Source organism: Hyla sarda, chromosome 1 (genome assembly GCF_029499605.1).
Source record: "Hyla sarda isolate aHylSar1 chromosome 1, aHylSar1.hap1, whole genome shotgun sequence".
Classification (NCBI taxonomy): domain Eukaryota; kingdom Metazoa; phylum Chordata; class Amphibia; order Anura; family Hylidae; genus Hyla; species Hyla sarda.
This window is the reverse complement of record NC_079189.1, coordinates 580,639,880-580,656,859: the sequence shown is the minus strand read 5'-3', so window position 1 is coordinate 580,656,859 and position 16,980 is coordinate 580,639,880. Positions and strand designations below refer to the sequence as shown.

General features: G+C 47.0%; 2 protein-coding genes across 3 annotated transcripts in view; one reads left to right on the top strand and one right to left on the bottom strand.

Annotated features, from left to right (window-relative positions):
- LOC130311939 (serum amyloid P-component-like) overlaps positions 1-16,980 on the bottom strand; it is a 90,382-nt gene that overhangs the window by 58,099 nt on the left and 15,303 nt on the right. The gene's annotated exons all lie outside the window — the stretch shown is intronic.
- On the top strand, positions 12,608-13,635 carry LOC130311981 (serum amyloid P-component-like). Its single transcript, XM_056552553.1, has one exon. The coding sequence runs from the start codon at positions 12,608-12,610 to the stop codon at positions 13,226-13,228; it is 621 nt and encodes a 206-aa protein (XP_056408528.1). The 3' UTR covers positions 13,229-13,635.

Sequence of the window (16,980 nt, the reverse complement as noted above, 5' to 3'; positions counted from 1 at the left end):
TGTGTATGAAGCATGCATGTACAGTATGTAATGTGTACAGTATGTGTGTGTATGATGCATGTACAGTATGTAATGTGTACAGTATGTGTGTGTATGAAGCATGTACAGTATGTAATGTGTACAGTGTGTATGTGTATGATGCATGTACAGTATGTAATGTGTACAGTGTGTGTATGTATGATGCATGTACAGTATGTAATGTGTACAGTGTGTCTGTGTGTATGATGCATGTACAGTATGTAATGTGTACAGTATGTGTGTGTATGATGCATGTACAGTATGTAATGTGTACAGTGTGTGTGTGTGTATGATGCATGTACAGTATGAAATGTGTACAGTGTGTGTGTGTATGATGCATGTACAGTATGTAATGTGTACAGTGTGTGTGTGTATGATGCATGTACAGTATGTAATGTGCACAGTATGTGTGTGTGTATGATGCATGTACAGTATGTAATGTGTACAGTGTGTTGTGTGTGTATGAAGCATGCATGTACAGTATGTAATGTGTACAGGGTGTTGTGTGTGTATGAAGCATGCATGTACAGTATGTAATGTGTACAGTGTGTTGTGTGTGTATGAAGCATGCATGTACAGTATGTAATGTGTACAGTATCTGTGTGTGTATGAAGCATGCATGTACAGTATGTAATGTATACAGTGTGTTGTGTGTGTATATAATGCATGCAGTGGCAGATCCAAGGGGGGGAAAAGGGCAATTGCCCCGTCCCGTGCGTGCGCCCATCGGAAAGCAACGCGGAGCAGCGAACAGGACATGCACTGGCCAGCATGATAAGTGACCAGCGGCACATCAGCTTCAGTGCTCCGACCACCGCTCCTTCAGTCCCGAGACCTACTGCTATGGTGGCCGGACCAGAGGAGCAGTGGTCGGAGCACTGAAGTGGGCCAGTAAACAGGCATACAGCCTCCAGCCATACACTGTATGGCTGGAGGCTGTATGTCTGTGGGGGAACATACTACACCTAATGTGGGGGGACTATACTGCACCTAATGTGGGGGGACTATACTGCACCTAATGCGGGAGGACTATACTGCACCTAATGTGGGGGGACTATACTGCACCTAATGTGGGGTAAACTATACTGCCAACCTAATGTGGAGAACTATATTGCACCTAATGTGGGGAACTATACTGCACCTAATGTGGAGAACTATACTGCATCTAATGTGGGGAGAACTATACTACACCTAATGTGGGGAGAACTATACTGCACCTAATGTGGGGAGAACTATACTGCACCTAATGTGGGGGACTATACTGCACATAATGTGGGGAGAACTATACTGCACCTAATGTGGGGGAACTGTACTGCACCTAATGTGGGGAGAACTATACTGCACCTAATGTGGGGGAACTATACTGCACCTAATGTGGAGAACTATACTGCACCTAATGTGGGGGAACTACAGCCTAATGTGGGTAACTATACTGCACCTAATGTGGGGAACTATACTGCACCTAATGTGGGGAACTATACTGCCTAATGTGGGGGAAATATACTGCACCTAATGTGGGGAACTATACTGCACTTAATGTGGGGAACTATACTGCCTAATGTAGGGGAACTATACTGCACCTAATGTGGGGGAACACCGCTAGCCTAATGTGGGGAGACTCTGCTGCACCTGATGTGGGGGGAACTCTGCTGCACCTAATGTGGGGGGAACTCTGCTGCACCTAATGTGGGGGGAACTCTGCCGCACCTAACGTGGAGGGAACTGGGCCACACCTAACGTGGGGGGGAACTGTGCCGCACCTAACGTGGGGGGGGAACTGTGCCGCACCTAACATGGGGGGAATAGTGCCGCACCTAATGTGGGGGGAACTGTGCCGCACCCAATGTGGGGGGGAACTGTGCCGCACCTAACATGGGGGGAACTGTGCCGCACCTAACGTGGGGGGATTGTGCAGCACCTAACGTGGGGGAACTCTGCTGAACCTAATGTGGGGGCCTCGTATAGACGTTCGCTCACGTCGCGCTCCCAGCATTCAAGGGCCGGCGTTACTACGTCCTGACGCCGGCCCTAGAGCGTGACGTGCGTGAAGGGGGGGGGGGGGCCTCCATGTCCATTTTGCTTGGGGCCCCCAAATTCCTTCAAACGGCCCTGCAGGTAGTGAAGCTTATCCAGGATGGCACATCAATGTGAGCTGTGGCAAGAAGGTTTGCTGTGTCTGTCAGCATAGTGTCCAGAGCATGGAGGAGCTACCAGGGGACAGGCCAGCATATCAGGAGACGTGGAGGAGGCCGTAGGAAGGCAACAACCCAGCAGCAGGACCGCTACCTCAGCCTTTGTGCAAGGAGGAGCAGGAGGAGCACTGCAAAATGACCTCCAGCAGTGTGTCCACTCAAACGGTCAGAAACAGACTCCATGAGGGTGGTTTGAGGGCCCGAAGTCCACAGGTGAGGGTTGTGCTTACAGCCCAACACCGTGCAGGATGTTTGGCATTTGCCAGAGAACACCAAGATTGGTAAATTCGCCACTGGCACCCTGTGCTCTTCTCAGATGAAAGCAGATTAACACTGAGCACATGTGACAGATTCTGGAGGCGCCATGGAGAACGTTCTGCTGCCTGCAACATCCTCCAGCATGACCGGTTTGGCGGTGGGTCAGTAATGGTGTGGGGTGGCATTTCTTTGGGGGACAGCACAGCCCTCCATGTGCTTGCCAGAGGTAGCTTGACTGCCATTAGGTACCAAGATGAGATCCTCAGACCTCTTGTGAGACCATATGCTGGTGCGGTTGACCCTGGGTTCCTCCTAAAGCAAGACAATACTAGACCTCATGTGGCTGGAGTGTGTCAGCAATTCCTGCAAAAGGAAGGCATTGATGCTATGGACTGGCCCACCTGTTGCCCAGACCCGAATCCGATTGAGCACATCTGGGACATCATGTCTCACTCCATCCACCAACGCCACGTTGCACCACAGACTGTCCAGGAGTTGGCGGATGCTTTAGTCCAGGTCTGGGAGGACATCCCTCAGGAGACCATCCGCCACCTCATCAGGAGCATGCCCAGGCGTTGTAGGGAGGTCATACGGGCACGTGGAGGCCACACACAGTACTGAGCCTCATTTTGACTTGTTTTAAGGACATTATATCAAAGTTGGATCAGCCTGTAGTGTGGTTTTCCACTTTGATTTTGAGTGTGACTCCATATCCAGACCTCCATTGGTTGATAAATTTGATTTCCATTGATAATTTTTGTGTGATTTTGTTTTCAGCGCATTAAACTATGTAAAGACAAAAGTATTTCATATGATTAATTCATTCATTCAGATCTAGGATGTGTTATCTTAGTATTCCCTTAGTGTTTTTTTGAGCAGTGTAATTTTGAGTTATTGACCAAAATGTACTGTTCAGATCCCAACAGTTTATTGATGGTTTGTGTCACAATTTTAGCGGACAAAAATGTGGCTTAAAGTGGTCAGAAAATTGCGTAGGTATGGAAAATAACAGTTTTTTGTTAAATATTATGATTTTCTGTTAATGATTTGTTTAATCCCTGTTGGAGACCAATGTGCCACTTTTTATCAGTTGGCCACAATTTTTCAAGAAATGTACCAAATGAATAAATCTAGTGAAAAAGAATCCAGTTGAAAAAAAAATCCAAATAGGGTAAAAACCTACAACAATAGCAAAAAAAATGATAAATTGTTTAGGCTGGGTTCACGCTGTATTTGGACTTTATGTTGCTAGTATATGTGTCACGATGCCGGCTGGCAGGTAGTGGATCCTCTGTGCCAGAGAGGGATTGGCGTGGACCGTGCTAGTGGATCGGTTCTAAGTCACTACTGGTTTTCACCAGAGCCCGCCGCAAAGCGGGATGGTCTTGCTGCGGCGGTAGTGACCAGGTCGTATCCACTAGCAACGGCTCACCTCTCTGGCTGCTGAAGATAGGCGCGGTACAAGGGAGTAGACAGAAGCAAGGTTGGACGTAGCAGAAGGTCGGGGCAGGCAGCAAGGATCGTAGTCAGGGGCAACGGCAGGAGGTCTGGAACACAGGCTAGGAACATACAAGGAAACGCTTTCACTGGCACGATGGCAACAAGATCCGGCAAGGAAGTGCAGGGGAAGTGAGGTGATATAGGGAAGTGCACAGGTGAAGACACTAATTGGAATCACTGCGCCAATCAGCGGCGCAGTGGCCCTTTAAATCGCAAAGACCCGGCGCGCGCGCGCCCTAGGGAGCGGGGCCGCGCGCGCCGGGACAGGACCGAGGGAGAGCGAGTCAGGTACGGGAGCCGGGGTGCGCATCGCGAGCGGGCGCTACCCGCATCGCGAATCGCATCCCGGCTGGAAGCGGAATCGCAGCGCCCCGGGTCAGTGGATCTGACCGGAGCGCTGCAGCGGGGAGAGTGTAGCGAGCGCTCCGGGGAGGAGCGGGGACCCGGAGCGCTCGGCGTAACAGTACCCCCCCCCTTGGGTCTCCCCCTCTTCTTAGAGCCTGAGAACCTGAGGAGCAGACTTTTGTCTAGGATGTTGTCCTCAGGTTCCCAGGATCTCTCTTCAGGACCACAACCCTCCCAGTCCACTAAAAAAAAAGTTTTCCCTCTGACCTTTTTAGAAGCTAAGATCTCTTTGACAGAGAAGATGTCCGAGGAGCCGGAAACAGGAGTGGGAGGAACAGATTTGGGAGAAAAACGGTTGAGGATGAGTGGTTTAAGAAGAGAAACGTGAAAGGCATTAGGGATACGAAGAGAAGGAGGAAGAAGAAGTTTGTAAGAGACAGGATTAATTTGACACAAAATTTTGAAAGGACCAAGATAGCGTGGTCCCAACTTGTAGCTAGGGACACGGAAGCGGACATATTTAGCGGAGAGCCATACCTTGTCTCCAGGGGAAAAAACGGGAGGAGCTCTTCTTTTCTTATCCGCGAACTTCTTCATGCGTGATGAAGCCTGTAAGAGAGAATTTTGAGTCTCTCTCCATATGATGGAAAGGTCATGAGAAATTTCATCCACAGCGGGCAGACCAGAGGGCAAGGGGGTAGGGAGGGGGGGAAGAGGGTGACGGCCGTACACCACGAAAAATGGGGATTTGGAGGAAGATTCCGAGACTCTGAAGTTATACGAGAATTCGGCCCATGGAAGGAGATCTGCCCAGTCATCCTGGCGGGAGGAAACAAAATGTCGTAAATAATCACCCAAGACCTGGTTAATTCTTTCTACTTGTCCATTGGACTGGGGATGATATGCAGAAGAAAAATTTAATTTAATCTTGAGTTGTTTACAGAGAGCCCTCCAGAATTTAGACACGAATTGGACGCCTCTATCCGAGACGATCTGCGTAGGCAACCCGTGAAGACGAAAAATGTGTACAAAAAATTGTTTAGCCAACTGAGGCGCTGAAGGAAGACCAGGAAGAGGGATGAAATGTGCCATTTTGGAGAATCGATCAACGACCACCCAAATAACAGTGTTGCCACGGGAAGGGGGTAAATCAGTAATAAAATCCATACCAATCAGAGACCAAGGCTGTTCGGGGACAGGCAGGGGATGAAGAAAACCAGCGGGCTTCTGGCGAGGAGTCTTATCCCGGGCACAGATAGTGCAGGCTCGCACAAAGTCCACAACATCCGTCTCCAGAGTCGGCCACCAATAGAAGCGGGAGATGAGTTGCATAGATTTCTTGATGCCCACATGACCTGCGAGATGGGAGGAGTGACCCCATTTAAGGATTCCGAGGCGTTGGCGTGGAGAAACAAAGGTCTTTCCTGGAGGAGTTTGCCTGATGGAGGCTGGAGAAGTGGAGATCAGGCAGTCAGGTGGAATGATGTGTTGCGGAGAGAGTTCAACTTCTGAGGCATCCGAGGAACGAGAGAGAGCATCGGCCCTAAAGTTCTTATCGGCAGGCCGAAAGTGAATCTCAAAATTAAATCGGGCAAAGAACAGAGACCACCGGGCCTGGCGAGGATTCAGCCGTTGGGCAGACTGGAGGTAGGAGAGGTTCTTGTGGTCGGTGTAAATAATAACTGGAAATCTTGATCCCTCCAGCAGATGCCTCCATTCCTCAAGTGCTAATTTGATGGCTAGAAGCTCTCGATCCCCGATGGAGTAGTTCCTCTCCGCCGGAGAGAAGGTCCTAGAAAAAAAAACACAAGTGACAGCATGCCCGGAAGAATTTTTTTGTAGAAGAACAGCTCCAGCTCCCACTGAGGAGGCATCAACCTCCAATAGGAAGGGTTTGGACGGATCAGGTCTGGAGAGCACGGGAGCCGAAGAAAAGGCAGACTTGAGTCGTTTAAAGGCGTCTTCCGCTTGAGGAGGCCAAGACTTGGGATCGGCATTTTTTTTGGTTAAAGCCACGATAGGAGCCACAACAGTAGAAAAATGTGGAATAAATTGCCTGTAATAATTGGCGAACCCCAAAAAGCGTTGGATAGCACGGAGTCCGGAGGGGCGTGGCCAATCTAATACGGCAGAGAGTTTGTCTGGATCCATTTGTAGTCCCTGGCCAGAGACCAAGTATCCTAGAAAAGGAAGAGATTGGCATTCAAACAGACATTTTTCAATTTTGGCATAGAGTTGATTGTCCCGAAGTCTCTGAAGAACCATACGGACATGCTGGCGGTGTTCTTCTAGATTGGCAGAAAAAATTAGGATATCGTCCAGATATACAACAACACAGGAGTATAACAGATCACGAAAAATTTCATTAACAAAGTCTTGGAAGACAGCAGGGGCGTTGCACAGGCCAAAGGGCATGACCAGGTACTCAAAGTGTCCATCTCTGGTGTTAAATGCCGTTTTCCACTCATCCCCCTCTCTGATGCGGATGAGGTTATAGGCACCTCTTAAGTCCAGTTTAGTAAAGATGTGGGCACCTTGGAGGCGATCAAAGAGTTCAGAGATGAGGGGTAGGGGGTAGCGGTTCTTAACCGTGATTTTATTAAGACCGCGGTAGTCAATGCAAGGACGTAGGGAGCCATCTTTTTTGGACACAAAGAAAAATCCGGCTCCGGCAGGAGAGGAGGATTTACGGATAAAGCCCTTTTTTAAATTTTCCTGGACGTATTCAGACATGGCAAGAGTCTCTGGGGCAGAGAGAGGATAAATTCTGCCCCGGGGTGGAGTAGTGCCCGGGAGGAGGTCGATAGGACAATCATAAGGCCTGTGAGGAGGTAGAGTCTCAGCTTGTTTTTTGCAGAAAACATCCGCGAAGTCCATATAGGCCTTAGGGAGACCGGTTACAGGAGGAACCACAGAGTCACGGCAAGGGTTACTGGGAACCGGTTTTAGACAGTCCTTGGAACAAGAGGGCCCCCAACTCTTGATCTCCCCAGTGGACCAATCCAGGGTTGGGGAATGAAGTTGAAGCCAGGGAAGTCCAAGGAGAATTTCCGAAATGCAATTGGGGAGGACCAAAAGTTCAATCCTCTCGTGATGAGATCCGATGCTCATTAGAAGGGGCTCCGTGCGGAAACGTATGGTACAGTCCAATCTTTCATTGTTTACACAATTGATGTAAAGGGGTCTGGCGAGACTGGTCACTGGGATGTTGAACCTGTTGACGAGGGAGGCCAAAATAAAATTTCCTGCAGATCCAGAGTCCAAGAAGGCCACAGTAGAGAAGGAGAAGGCAGAGGCAGACATCCGCACAGGCACAGTAAGACGTGGAGAAGCAGAGTAGACATCAAGGACTGTCTCACCTTTGTGCGGAGTCAGCGTACGTCTTTCCAGGCGGGGAGGACGGATAGGACAATCCCTCAGGAAGTGTTCGGTACTAGCACAGTACAGGCAGAGGTTCTCCATGCGGCGTCGTGTCCTCTCTTGAGGTGTCAGGCGAGACCGGTCGACCTGCATAGCCTCCACGGCGGGAGGCACAGGAACGGATTGCAGGGGACCAGAGGAGAGAGGAGCCGAGGAGAAGAAACGCCTCGTGCGAACAGAGTCCATATCTTGGCGGAGCTCCTGACGCCTTTCGGAAAAACGCATGTCAATGCGAGTGGCTAGGTGAATGAGTTCATGTAGATTAGCAGGAATTTCTCGTGCGGCCAGAACATCTTTAATGTTGCTGGATAGGCCTTTTTTAAAGGTCGCGCAGAGGGCCTCATTATTCCAGGATAATTCTGAAGCAAGAGTACGGAATTGTACGGCATACTCGCCAACGGAAGAATTACCCTGGACCAGGTTCAACAGGGCAGTCTCAGCAGAAGAGGCTCGGGCAGGTTCCTCAAAGACACTTCGGATTTCCGAGAAGAAGGAGTGTACAGAGGCAGTGACGGGGTCATTGCGGTCCCAGAGCGGTGTGGCCCAAGACAGGGCTTTTCCAGACAGAAGGCTGACTACGAAAGCCACCTTAGACCTTTCAGTGGGAAACTGGTCCGACATCATCTCCAGATGCAGGGAACATTGGGAAAGAAAGCCACGGCAAAACTTAGAGTCCCCATCAAATTTATCCGGCAAGGATAGGCGTAGACCAGGAGCGGCCACTCGCTGCGGAGGAGGTGCAGGAGCTGGCGGAGGAGATGACTGCTGAAGCTGTGGTAGTAACTGCTGAAGCATAACGGTCAGTTGAGACAGCTGTTGGCCTTGTTGCGCTATCTGTTGTGACTGCTGGGCGACCACCGTGGTGAGGTCAGCGACAACTGGCAGAGGAACTTCAGCGGGATCCATGGCCGGATCTACTGTCACGATGCCGGCTGGCAGGTAGTGGATCCTCTGTGCCAGAGAGGGATTGGCGTGGACCGTGCTAGTGGATCGGTTCTAAGTCACTACTGGTTTTCACCAGAGCCCGCCGCAAAGCGGGATGGTCTTGCTGCGGCGGTAGTGACCAGGTCGTATCCACTAGCAACGGCTCACCTCTCTGGCTGCTGAAGATAGGCGCGGTACAAGGGAGTAGACAGAAGCAAGGTCGGACGTAGCAGAAGGTCGGGGCAGGCAGCAAGGATCGTAGTCAGGGGCAACGGCAGGAGGTCTGGAACACAGGCTAGGAACATACAAGGAAACGCTTTCACTGTCACGATGGCAACAAGATCCGGCAAGGAAGTGCAGGGGAAGTGAGGTGATATAGGGAAGTGCACAGGTGAAGACACTAATTGGAATCACTGCGCCAATCAGCGGCGCAGTGGCCCTTTAAATCGCAAAGACCCGGCGCGCGCGCGCCCTAGGGAGCGGGGCCGCGCGCGCCGGGACAGGACCGAGGGAGAGCGAGTCAGGTACGGGAGCTGGGGTGCGCATCGCGAGCGGGCGCTACCCGCATCGCGAATCGCATCCCGGCTGGAAGCGGAATCGCAGCGCCCCGGGTCAGTGGATCTGACCGGAGCGCTGCAGCGGGGAGAGTGTAGCGAGCGCTCCGGGGAGGAGCGGGGACCCGGAGCGCTCGGCGTAACAATATGTCAGAATTAGAGATGAGCAAGCTGAGCCCCGCAAACTTGGATTTAAACCGAATTTCAGGGTGGCTGCGACTTGCAAAACTTTCTAACATTGCCTGGTTTGGCAATAAGGAACATTGGGGGGGGGGGGGGGGGGTTATTTACTAACGTGATCCCGACTCTTTTTTCTCAGGTTTTGCACCCAAAACCCTTCATTTTACCAGAGAGAAAAAAAAGGGGGTGTGACCACGGGGAAACGGGGTGTGATCTCGACAAAAGGGGCGTGTCCCTGACAGTTTTTAAAATCTCAAAATGTTTCCTAAGGTTTCCACATAAAATGTGGGGAATTTGAGCTGGAAAAAAACCCGACAGATCAGAACAGTTGTAGAAAAAGCAAAACGTAGGGAAAAGTGCAAAATGAAGGGAAACATTAATAATTACCTTGGGAAAATACCTGTCGGGAATCAAAACTCCCAAAGAAAACTACACTGCACTCCTTGTAAATAACCCTCTTGGTGTTTTGGCGCCCAGAGGAAAGAAGGAAGTACACGGACAGTGAGATGACATCAGGGTAGCCGAGCATACCCTGCAACTATCACATGACCTCAGGTTATCAAATGATTTATGTGTCAGCTCCAGGCCAATAGGACAAAGGAGGTAGGGTGTTAGACACCAATAAAGCCTCATGTATTGCTTGCAGCCACCATTCTGGAGACAGACGTTGAGAGAAGGAGTAAGCTCTGCAGAAGCCAGACAGCCTTCTCATATTCTGACCTATACAATTCCAAAAATCCTCAGCAGGCTGAGCACAAACTCTAATCTATACATTTCTACAGCAAACTAAGCATTAATCTGCCGGCTGTTCTCAGGGATCTCCTGTCACTGCCAGCAGAAGTCTGATCATACCCAGCCAGCAGTGTTCCAGCCTATAACAAGTATCACATACAAATATCTATAAAACTGAGCAAAGCTATGGGCTGACCTGTATTGTAGCAATGCAAAATGCTGTGAACATAGCATTGCCATCTAAAGAGCATGTACGTGTCTTGTCTGGGTTTCTTTGCACACAAAGCATTTATGCTTGGTTGTAACATAACTCAATAAAAGGAGTTTAAATTAAATACTCTTTAACCATCTAAAGAGCATGGATGCATATTTTCAGGGTTTAGTCACACAGACAGTATCCCTACCTGGTTGTAATATAGCAATGCAGTTTAAAATCTGTAAATTGAACATGCATTAGCCATCTAAAGCACATTTATATCAATTTTCTTGGTTTAATCACACACAAAGCATTTCTACCTAATTATAACACAACAAGGCAATAAAAAGTATTTAAATTTAACACGTTAGCCATCTAAAGCGGATTTTCTATATTTTATGGGTTTAATCGCACAGACAGTATTTCTACCTGGTTGTAATATAACAAAGCAGATAAAAATGTGTTTAAATTTAACATGAATTAACCCTTTAAAACACATTTAAATATATTTTCTGAGATTAATGGCACAGACAGCATTAACAAGCATTAGCCGTCTAAAGCTCATTTACATCTATTTTCATGGTTTAATCGCACACAAAGCAGTAAATCATCTAAACCGAATTTTTGTGTATATTTTCTAGGTTTAATTGCACAGACAGCATTCCTACATAGAATAGAGTAGAAGTAGCAGTAAAATAGGAGAAGTATTAGTAGTAGTAAAGTAGGCATAGAGTGGTTGTAGTAGAATAGGAATAGCAGTAGGAGAAGTAGTAGCCGCAGCAGTAAAATAGGAGAAGTAGCAGCAGCAGCAGAATAGTATTAGAAGTAGCAGCAGCAGAATAGGTGTAGTAGAAGTGGTAGCAGAATAGAATTAGTAGTAGCAACAGCAGAATAGGTGTAATAGTAGCAGTAGCAAAATAGAAGTAGTAGCAGCAGCAGCAGCAGCAGCAGAATAGAAGTAGTAGTATGAGTAGTGGAGTAGGAATAGTAATACCAGCAGCAATAGAATAGGAGTAGTAGTATAAGCAGTAGAATAAGAATAGTAATAACAGCAGCAGTAGAATAGGAGTAGTAGTATGAGAAGTAGAATAAGAATAGCAATAACAGCAGCAGTAAAATAGGAGTAGTAGCCCTCAGTTTCTTCTTAGTCCCCGCTGCTTTCTAGTAGAAATCTCTGCCCATGCCCATCGCTTCTTGTAAAGTTCCCTGCAAGATGAGCTATGCTGAGATGTGTGCGTCCCATCCAATCGGGGAGCTGGGGGAGTGGCCAAACTGATTGAGACTCTACTGCGCATATGCCTCTTAGTTTACTACGGCCTCACAGAAAACTTTACCACACCAGGACTTGTAGTATTATGATGCAGGGCAAGGGAAGTATGGCAAAGAATAGTGTGGCGGCTTTGGAGATTGTTACATGTCTGGTAAGGCTTTATTGATTCATAGATGCTGGGACTTTTTGTATGCTGCTACATTGTCTGTTTACTATATTATATTATTTACTTATAGATACTGATTGTGCATATCCCTGCATACTATTATTAAGATATGATATAACTTGGTTCTGTTTACCACACCTTATCATGTCATGTAATTCATAGAGGTAGTTACTGGTGCTATACGTTTTTAACATGATTTTATAAACTGTTTGTAACATGTCTAAGAATGTTTATGGATTTTTTGGATTAATTTTTGTGATAGTGTTTAATCTTTTGGGGTACAACTATTGAAATGACACGTCACTACGTTATTCTGACAATGGTTGCTTATCCCTGTCTGCTTTTTGTCTTTTTTCTTGCTGTAAGAAAAAATTATCAATTGCAGCTGAGGATAAGGCTGCATTCACATCTCGGTTTTACACTACTGGTGCCGGATCCAGCTGGGGGAGGGGCAAACTGGGCTCTCCCGTACCCCAACCGGACCAGAGCTGAACTCCATTCACTTGAATGAGCTGACCGGAGTCAAACGGTGACTCCGGTCGGCTCATTTTTGACCCGTATCCAGTTTTGTGGCCGGACCTAAAACCGTAGTATACCCGTTTGACTCCGGCCAGCTCATTAAAGTGAATGGAGTTCATCGCTGGGCTGCCTGGGGTATGGTAGAGCCCGGTTTGCCCCTTCCCCAGCCGGATCCGGCACCCGTAGTGTAAAACCGAGATGTGAATGCAGCCTAAGAAAGAAACAATTGAAAATGCCATAACCTGTGTGGAGGGAAGGGGTTGTATAATGTTTATATATTATAGTGTTTTATTATTCTCAGTTTTTTTTGTTTGTTTGTTGTTTTACACAGATATGAAGGAGAAATTGTTTGCTTTTCCAAAGCAGTCGTCCACTTCATATGTTTGGCTATTTCCAGAACTTTCTGGCCCATTTGAAGAGGCTACGGTCTGCATGAGATTCCACTCAGATCTGACCTGGGGTTATCCCTTATTTTCATTGTCCACATGGAGCAAATCTAACGATTTTCTCCTCTATTATTCTCCAGAAATGAATACGTTTTCACTATCAGTCAGTGATATTGACCAGTATTATAAATTACAGGGCAATAATTTTAGAGAATGGACAAGTATCTGTGCAACGTGGAACTCTTCGGTCTGGGTGGTTTGGATCGATGGGAAGAAGCACAACATCGATAGGAAAACAAATATGAAGATCAGCGCTGACCCTATCATTATTATTGGTCAGGAACAAGATTCATATGGTGGAGGATTTGAAACGTCTCAGTCCTTTGTGGGAGAAATAGCAGATATTAATATGTGGGATAAAGCTCTGACTGATAACAATATTATAGATTATTTTGCAGATAATGAAATAAGTGGTAATGTCATTAACTGGAACGCTTTACGGTATAATCTTACTGGTAATGTCAATACACTTCTTTATGTAGATCCCTATCCTTGTGAAATTGTATAATGTATATAGAGTCTTCCCACCGCAATATGTTCATATGTTATAGTGATGCTGTTAAAGGGAATGTGTAAGTAGTTTTTAGCCTTATACAGGGGACAGGGTGTGTAATGATACCACTAAGACAAGTACTCAGGAGGTGGGGTCTTCTCTTTAGATGTGCAGACCTTCCTTGAGTGACAGCTCTAACATTCAATTAGGGGAACAAGAAGAGGTCGAACAGAGAGGTGTGGACCAGGAGGCACTAAATACAGGGGGCTCTAGGCACCTAATGAAAAATGCCCTCCTCCTGGGCTCTTTTCATACCAGCAACTGGGACATCAAGTGACATTTTTCTTGGTCATGCAGGTTACCCAAGTAAAACACAAGGTATTATTAGATTTCACTCCCTGTACTCTGTTTCCTAAATAGCTTTTGTCTGGAATAAACTGTCAAGAAAAGTCAATGTCCGACCCTTTTCTAACCGTTAAAATATGACTCTGCTTTCAAGTTGTTGCTCCTTATCAGTACAAATTAGGGTCTAATTTGCTATAAACCGTATCCTACATAAGTGAGCACCACTTATGGGTGAATTTTTTTGTTGCCAAAATTTAGACGTTATTGTCTGTGTGTTGAGTTATTTTAAGGGGACACAACATTAAACACTGTTATACAGGCTGTGCACTCACTACTTTACATTGTAGCAGAGGGTCATTTCTTCAGTGTTGTCACATGAAAAGATAGAAGAAAATATGTACAAAAGAGGAGAGAGGTGGACTCACTTATGGGAGATACTGTATATGTGGTGTCCCAGCACCAATATCTGTCCTGTGGCTTCAGTCTGCTTTAGGCAGCTTGGCAGCACAAGGTGTTGGAGAGGCCTAGCTCAAATCTAATCTCCCTGGTCATCCTGCAAGAATCTTCCGTACGGTCGACATTCATGCCCCGGCGGAGAAGGCCTCTGTAACCTTGGCAGGAACCTAGCTACCATGATTCATCTACCCGTCTCACAAGTCAGTATTAAAGGGGTACTTCGCTGGAAAAAAAAAATGTAAATCAACTTGTGCCAGAAAGTTAAACAGATTTGTAAATTAAAGCACAGCAACCAATAGTCAGCTCACCAGTTCACCACGCGGCAAGAAAATCCTCCAAGTTTAGGTAGAAGAAAAGGGGCGATGCCAGCGAGTAAGAAACTTTACCTTTATTTCGTCACTTTAAAAGCATTGACATGGAAAAACTTCAATAGAAGACATGGATAAAATCCTTGGAAAAAGCACCTAGCATGACTCGTTTCAGGTCATGTGACCTTTCATCAGATGCATGGTGGGAAGCCGAAAGGCAGGGAGTATATTGGGCAAAATAAGTGGAACAGGTGAGTAAAACACTAACCTGGGATTAACCCCATATGTTCCAAAAGTGCATTCTCCCTTCGGCTGAGCACCATGGCCACAGGCAAATACAATTCGAAGATTGCAGACATGAGAAAAGTTTTTTTTTGTAAAGAAACTAAGTACATGATGGCTGAGTGTCAGTGTGGAATGCACAACACAAAAGTACATATTAAATATAGTAATATTCATTGAATTTACCTCAAATTGCAAAAACAGTCAATAATGTAAATTCAGACCATGTTGTTGAAAATTATGTAAGGAATAAATCCCAAAAAACTCCCTGTTGTGTAAAATTTTCAAGCGATCACCTTCCCTGTCCGGTAGATTCACAATTTCAATGCACAAAAACAAGAAATCTGAAGTGCCACCTCCATGAACATTTTTAAAATGTTTAGAGACATTGGATGCGTTTGTGTATGAAGTGCTGTTGACTCCTCTCAAGTGTTCCTAAATCCTCTTCTTTAATTATCTTTTAGTGCTACCGATATAAGAAATATTAAAGCTTTTACATTGAATTTTATAAACTTACATGAGTGGACTCACAATTGATGAATTGTTTCATAGGAACGGGTTTCGAGTCAGGAACCTCTATTGTGGAAGTCTTGACGGCATATTCACACACAACGCACCTGGATAAACCGCATTTAAAAAATCCTTTCAATTTTAGCCATGAGGGGCGGGAGCAAGCAGAGGATGAAGAAAATAAAGCACTGGGAGATAACAGATTACCTAAATTGGGAGCGCGTCTACTGGAGAAATTAATACAATTTTTTAAATGCTTATCCAACATCGGATCCTGACATAAGATGGGCATTAACCTCTTCAGGACGCAGGGCGTATCCATACGCCCTGCATCCCGAGTCCTTAAGGACGCAGGGCGTATGGATACACCCGTGGGAATTCCGGTCCCCGCCGCTAGCTGGTTGGGGACCGGATCGGGATGCCTTCTGAAATCATTCAGCAGGCATCCCGGCACATCGCCCAGGGGGGTCCTGAGACCCCCCCATGTCGGTGATCGGAGAAAATCGAAAGTCAATTCAGACATGCGATTTTCTCCAATTACGGGCTGATCGGGTCTCTGGTGACCCGATCACCCGGAAAATAGGGCTGATCAGAGTTGTCAGCGACAGCCCCGATCAGCCTAAGGGATAGGAGTGAGGTCGCAGAGCTGCGATCTCCTCCTATCCCCTGCAATTAGTCAGAACAGAGTTCTGACCAATGGCAGCACAGGACAGGGGGTTGCCATGGCAACCCCCCATTCTGCCCGCCCCTGGATGTCGAGGGGATCGTGGGAAGAAGATGGAGGCCGTCCCTGAAGGAGAAGATGCCTGGGGACCCGGGATCTTCGCTGGAGACTGCTGGATCCTGGCTCAGGTAGGGAATCGTCGGTGGGGGTGGGGGGGGGGGGGGGGGATTGAGAGTGAAAGTAAAGCGATCTTTACTGTGGCAACCACTAGGAAGGCCAAACTGCAACTCCCAGCATGCCCATACAGCCAAAGGCTGTCTGGGCATGCTGGAAGTTGTAGTTTTGCAACCTCTGGAGGGTCACAGTTTGGAGACCACTGTTACAGTGGTGCCCAAACGTTAGCCCTCCAGATGTTGCCAAACTACAACTCTCAGCATGCCTGGACTGCCCAGGCATGCTGGGAGTTGTAGTTCTGTAACATCTGTCCCTTCAGATTTAGCAATTTTCATGAATTTTTTTTGAAAATTGCTGCTCTACTTTGAAGCCCTCTAATTTTTTCAAAAAGCAAAAATATGTCCATTTTATGATGCCAACATAAAGTGGACATATTGCATTTGTGAAGAAAAATAAAATTTATTGTGAATATCCATTTTCCTTAACAAGTAGAGAGCTTCAAAGTTAGAAAAATGCAAAATTTTCTAAATTTTCATGAAATTTTGGGATTATTTACCAAAAAAGGATGCAAGTAACAACGAAAATTTACCACCAAAATAAAGTAGAATATGTCACGAAAAAACAATCTATGAATCAGAATATTCGGTAAAAGCGTTTTCGCGTTATTAATTCGTAAAGTGACGGTGGTCAGAATTGCGAAAAAGGGCTCAGTCCTTAAGGTGAAAAGGGCTGCATCCTTAACCCCTTAACGACGCAGGACGTATATTTACGTCCTGCGCCGGCTCCCGCGATATGAAGCGGGGTCGCGCTGCGACCCCGCATCTCATCGCGTCGGTCCCGGCGCTCATGAACGGCCGGGACCCACGGCTAATACCACACATCGCCGATCGCGGCAATGTGCGGTATTAACCCTTTCGAAGCTGACCGCCGCTTCAAAAGTGAAAGTATCCCGGCTAGTCAGTCGGGCTGTTCGGGACTGCCGCAGTGAAATCGCGGCGACCCGAACAGCTTGCAGGACACCGGGAGGG

What these genes read in the sequence shown, in the direction of transcription:
- LOC130311981 (XM_056552553.1), top strand. Translation starts at nt 12,608, where the DNA reads ATGAAGGAGAAATTGTTTGCTTTTCCAAAGCAGTCGTCCACTTCATAT.